This window comes from Mesitornis unicolor, unplaced genomic scaffold (genome assembly GCF_000695765.1).
Source record: "Mesitornis unicolor isolate BGI_N332 unplaced genomic scaffold, ASM69576v1 scaffold3717, whole genome shotgun sequence".
Classification (NCBI taxonomy): Eukaryota; Metazoa; Chordata; class Aves; order Mesitornithiformes; family Mesitornithidae; genus Mesitornis; species Mesitornis unicolor.
The window spans coordinates 1-5,697 of NW_010198249.1; the positions used below are offsets into that span (position 1 = coordinate 1).

General features: G+C 44.5%; 1 protein-coding gene across 1 annotated transcript in view; it reads left to right on the forward strand.

Annotated features, from left to right (window-relative positions):
* Positions 1-603: 603 nt before the first annotated feature.
* LOC104544256 (zinc finger CCCH domain-containing protein 18-like) overlaps positions 604-5,697 on the forward strand; it is a gene marked incomplete at its 5' end in the record, with an annotated part of 30,821 nt that continues 25,727 nt past the window's right edge. The window contains 5 exon segments of the mRNA XM_010189078.1: positions 604-688; positions 2,798-2,946; positions 3,193-3,285; positions 3,743-3,900; positions 5,244-5,276. Of these exon segments, the coding sequence (XP_010187380.1) occupies positions 604-688; positions 2,798-2,946; positions 3,193-3,285; positions 3,743-3,900; positions 5,244-5,276 (518 nt within the window).

Here is a 5,697-nt window from a genome sequence, read left to right on the forward strand (position 1 = left end):
TGCTGCCACCAACACCTCAGGTCCTTTTCTGTTGTGCTGCTCCCCAGCAGATCAGTCCCCAGCCTATACTGGTCCATGGGGTTGTTCTTCCCCAGATGCAAGACCCTACACTTGCCCTTGTTGAATTTCATTAAATTTTTCCCCACCCAACTCTCTGGCTTGTCTAGAATTTACCTCATTTTACCTCAAAAAAGTGTGGAGCTGCCTCTAACTGCCCTTCACTGTCAGGCTGTCAGCTGAAAGTGCACAGCCAGCCTCATTCAGCCGAGGTATAAGAGCTTAATCCACTGTTGATTTTGAGCCTTTAAATGTGTATATCAGGTAAAATGATATAGCTTGAAACCTTGGTGTGTGCTGTGGCACCAGGATGTCCTTAACACCTGAAGGGTGTTGCAGGGTTTTACCTTTGAAGCGCTGAGGTCGATGCACCTTCCTGTTTGTAGCAGCGATGCTATGGGGTATTTATTGTAACTTTACGTTGTTTTTCTCTTGTGTTTTCCTCCAGGGTGTGTTTCCAGTGACTGATATTTGACCATATTGTGAAATGTCAAGTCGCTGCAGCAAACGCACCGCGTGAAATGTCAGCTTGTCTGTCTGTTCCAGGATGACGACTTGGAAGAAGGAGAAGTTAAAGACCCCAGCGACAGAAAAGTGAGGCCACGTCCCACCTGCCGATTCTTCATGAAAGGTAATGACTACATGAAAGGTAACAGCAGAAGCAAACTGAAGGTGCTGTAATGTTTCTTGTTTGGTTTTGTACCTATTGAGCTGCTGCCTTGGGCATCCTCACTGTCACCTTTCTGTTCCTTGGTGGCCAGACACTGAATTTACATAGAGCCAATGTGCAAAAATCACTTTGCCCCAAGTATGGTGAGCCTGGTAGAGCTAAATATAGGAAAATTCACTGGTGTTTTTCAAACAGCATAGAATAAAACTACCTGGGCTGATTCAACTATCAACTCTTGCTTAGAGGTTATTGTATGGAAAACAAAAGTAGTAATGAGTATTTGCCATTTATCAAGCTCATGCCTTGCCAAAATGTAGTTGTTTCTGCAGTGCCATATCCATCTCACTTCCCCAGTTATTTTAAGGCATTTGCTGTAATTTTAAAGTTGAAAGTAGGACTAGAAATACTGTTTCTCTATAACAAATATTGATGTGACATCGTGTTGACCGATGCACAACAGCTATCTTACCATCCTGTGATTTTTGTTAAAGAGCAGATTTTATAAACATTTTCTTAAGTTAAACGGATTATAGCTCTCTTCCTCTTCCTTCAGCTTCATCTCCCTTAATGTTTGCTCATTCACTTGGGTTTATTTACAATCGCCCTTGAAGCAATGAACGAAAATCTGAAATTAAAAGCAGGGTGGAGGGCAGGGTGGAGTCTCTCGCTCCTTGCGTCAGCGGCGAATGCAACGTAAGGAGCTGCTGAGGGGGTTCCCGGAGACGTGACCATCAGATATCATGTCTTTGGCTTCCTGAATCTCTTCCGCTATCGAATTTTCTGCCTGTGCCGAGACACGAACGTGCTGGCGCTGATGGTGGCACAAGGAAGTCACTCGGCGAGGAGAGCTGTTTGTTCTGAGTCCTTAACGTGACGTACACCTCCCTGCAGCGGGGAAATATTTGCCTGAGTCAAAGTTCAGGCTGCAGGATCTCCTGCCCCAGTTGTTGTTCTTTGATTTGGCGTGGGTTCAGATAACGTTGACATCCACTCTTGCTCACCCCTCAAAGGCTTTGTTGGCACCAGGGCGAGCAGGCGCTGCGCACATGGGACCTCGGAGACGCTTGGAGTTTTGTCCTTCCTGTGTCTGAGGAGCTCTCACGTGGCTGCGTCTGTCCAGTGGCATGAATGGTTGCCTTGCAAAGCCTTCCAGTGATGTATCATGATATATACCTTGACATGTGCGTCAGGACCCCTTATTTTTCAGGGTAATCGTTCCCCTGACACCTTGGCAGAAATAATAAGTGTTTGTGTGAGTGTCTGGCAGGCATTGGGAAAGGTGGTGCTGCTCCGTAAGCTGCAAAGGGATTTGTGCTCTTGTGATGCTCGACAGCACAACAGCATCCATCTCTGATGGAAAGCACCAGCTTGTGGTTAATCTGAAGATGAGGAGCATTGCCAGGGACCCAGGTGCAGTGTGAATTTCCAACACGTTGCCCAGGGATTCCTCAGTGTTAGCTGCTCCATTGCCTCTAAAATCAATGTGCTAACACACAAGAATTAGCAGTGACTTTGTGATGCAGGTGCCTGCTGGGAAATCTGCAAAATGCCTCTTGCCTGATGCTGAGCACATTGCCAGAAGGAAAAAAAAAATGGGTTTTTATTTCTAAGTCGAGCTAAATTAAAGTTGGGAATTAGCTTGGAATCCTGTTAGAGACCCCTGGGTGTTAGCATCTCTTTAGGGGTGGTACCTGAAGCGAATGAGCAGCTTCAGATTCATCTGCTGCCCTCCGTAGCGACGTCTCCTTTCCTGCTTTGTGCTGGCAAGCCCAAAGAGAAAGAGAAAAGCTTTGATGTACTTTGTGAGCTGTTTATTTTGAATGCACTGCGATGCTTTCTTTGCTGTCAGATTATATTCAGTGTTTTCTGTAAAAGGTAAAGCTCCAAACTTGAAGCGTTTGTCATTAATAAGACTTGAAGAGCTCACAGGTTTATTACTGCCTTTGCTTAATCGTGTATCCACCCTCATGTCTGAAACAGCATTATTCTTTGATGGCTTTTACGTGGTTATGGGGCAGAAGAAATGCTTGCAGTAGGCACACGGGGTCTGACAGCACTGTATTTCCACAGGTCACTGTACCTGGGGCATGAACTGTCGATTTATTCACCCTGGCGTGAACGACAAAGGAAATTACTCCTTGATCTCCAAGCCTGAGCCCTTCTCCCCCAATGGCGCTCCTCCTATCGGCCCTCACCCACTGATGCCAGCCAACCCTTGGGTATGGACATTATTTCTGACAATGTATGGCTTCTGTGTGTAGCTTTGGCATCCTGCTCTAGGAGAGGTGTTCGGTATTCAATGCATCTATTGGATAAGTGATATTTTAAAAGTAAACTTGAAGTTGCTAGTAGAGGGCAATAACTTTGATGTGTGTCCCAGTTTATGTCCTGCTTAACTGTTTACAAAGCATGAGTTTGCTGCTGAAAACTAATGCCAAGTGTCTGTCTCCTTACCTTTCGGACAGGGAGGGCCCGTGGTTGATGAAATCTTACCTCCACCCCCTCCAGACCCTCCGACAGAAAGTGCCTGGGAGAGAGGGCTCCGCCATGCGAAAGAGGTAAATGACATCGTCAGGGTGGATGCTGACTGTATCCAAAATCCACTGACCTATTTCATTGGGAGATTTGTGGTTTTTTTATATTAACATGAGCTGGGGGAAGTTTGCAGCCCTGAAGTCAAGCCCTCTGCAAAGCAGAACCAGTTTCCCCTACTTCAGTACTTGTTTCTCCAGCACCTATAGGATCCATGGGTCTGATCATTGCAGAAAATGGGGTCGTTGTGTGTGAAACTTTTATTACCTGCAATATTTATGAAATTTATTGATTCAATAATGAAATACGCTTCCTACATCAAGAATAGTCCAGTGTCCTGTGCTTTCATGAGACTTGGGCAGAAGAAGGATGCTTTAGTTACAGAGCAGTTTTCTCCCAAGTGAAAGATTTTTAATAGTGCAGTTTCTCTGCGCCTCAGAAATGCTCTCTCTTTACGATCTTTTTCTTATTGCGTTATGGCAGGTACTAAAAAAGGCGACTATGAGGAAAGAACAGGAGCCTGACTTTGAGGAGAAGAGGTTCACTGTGACTATCGGAGAAGACGAGCGTGAATTTGACAAAGAAAACGAGTTTTTCCGCGACTGGAATTACCGCATCACCAGAGACGTCCGAGATCCAGCGTAAGACGCAGTCTTGTTTTTGCTACGTGGAGCAGAGGGGTGGGAAATGTAGCACAGTGTGGCAGTCTTCAGTTAACTTATTCCTTCAAATTGGAGGAATACTCACCTAAAAAATGGAACCAGCTTCCATTAAGCAATGTGTGCACCGGTTAAAAACTCGAGCTGCCTCCACTCACTCCAGTTCAACACTGTTTCACTTTACAGTCGTCTTTAAACCTTTCTGCCTTATTGTAGGCATCCTGGTCCCTCAAGGACCAGTTGTGCATTGCCTACCTCATGCTAGTACATTCTTCCACCATTTTTCTTCTTGTTTTTCTTTTTCCAACCAATTTAGAGTTTTAAAACGCTAAGGCTAGGGCTGCAAATGTGGAGTATGCTCAACGTCCAAGAGCTTCAGGGCAGCAGTTGTACTGTGTTGACCAACTGGATGTTTATTTGCCCGGACAGTGCCAGTCTTGACCAGATAAACTGGTCAGTAAGGCACTGGTAAGAAAGCAAAGCTGTTAGCTGCCAGGACACAGCGTGCGCCAAAATAAACACACGAAAATTCAGTGTTTAGATGATTAAAGGATGTAAAACATAAAATGTTGGGGACCTCAGACACGCCTGTCATGACTCGGAGCAGGCAGAAGGTGCAAGGATGAGTAAGTCAGCTCTGAGAAACTTGTGTAGCAGTTCTTGAGCCAAGAAATGGGGTGGAAAAGCAGTTTTTGAGAGGCAGGCTTGTACTCTGCAGGAATACAGGTGAATCTCTGTTTCTCTCTTGCTTACACATCCTCTGTTCTTCCTGCACGTACAGATTACGGATTATTTCTACTGACACCTGGGACACACTATCCCCTTTGTGGGTTGACCATACAGCATCATTATTTTACGCTTGTATCCAAAAACTAGTATCTACTATCAGTATTCTGGTTGTTTTATGCCACTGCCTCACTAATGGAAGAATTGATGTGTTAGGTACATGACTTTCTGGTTGTTTTGGTTTATTTTTTATATAGTCCTCAAAAAATATATTGCATGCAGCCAGTGTTAAACAGAAATAATCCAACAAATTGAATGCCTGAAAATTCAAGCACCTTTACGTACAACCAGACTGTGGCATTAAAATATCTTCACTGTGTGTAAAGGCAAAAGTTCTGAAGCTGCTGCTGCTGTAAACTCTAAAAATGGGGATTTTTCTCACACGCACACGCATTTATTGCACAGAGTGACACCTTGCAGCGAACTGACCATTGGTGGTGCAGCTGGGATGTTAATAAATGCTTGCAGGACTGTCTTTGTGACATATGAGGATGTCTAAATAGTTCATGAATCCCTTTTTCTTTTTTGAAAAACTATAGGGAGGTGGACATCAAAGAAAACATTAACTATGGGTAAGCAGGTCTTTGATTCCAGTACTGTTGCAACTGTAAGAAAATATTCCCTTTCCTCTCTCCATTGCACTTCTTCAAACTTCCCAGGCCACAGACCGCTGTCCCATCAGGTGTGGTGGGGGGTTTGGTGGATTTTTTTGGGCGATACCAATCATTCGCCTAAAGATTTAAGCACCGAATTATCTAAATGCACAGCAGTGGTGCTTGTTTAAATGAATTTAAAATCCACAGATGTTATAGGAAGGGAATGGGGAGATTTGGACTTGAGGCTGGGCTAAAAAGAAAAGAGTTTCCTTTTTGGTGTAGCTTTTTTTGTGTCTCTTTGAACACTTGGTGTCACTGAATCCAGACCGTTGTCTGGTTGGCATCAGGCGTTTATTGCTGACTCAAGCATCCTTATTCAAGATTCCCTGGTACTCTT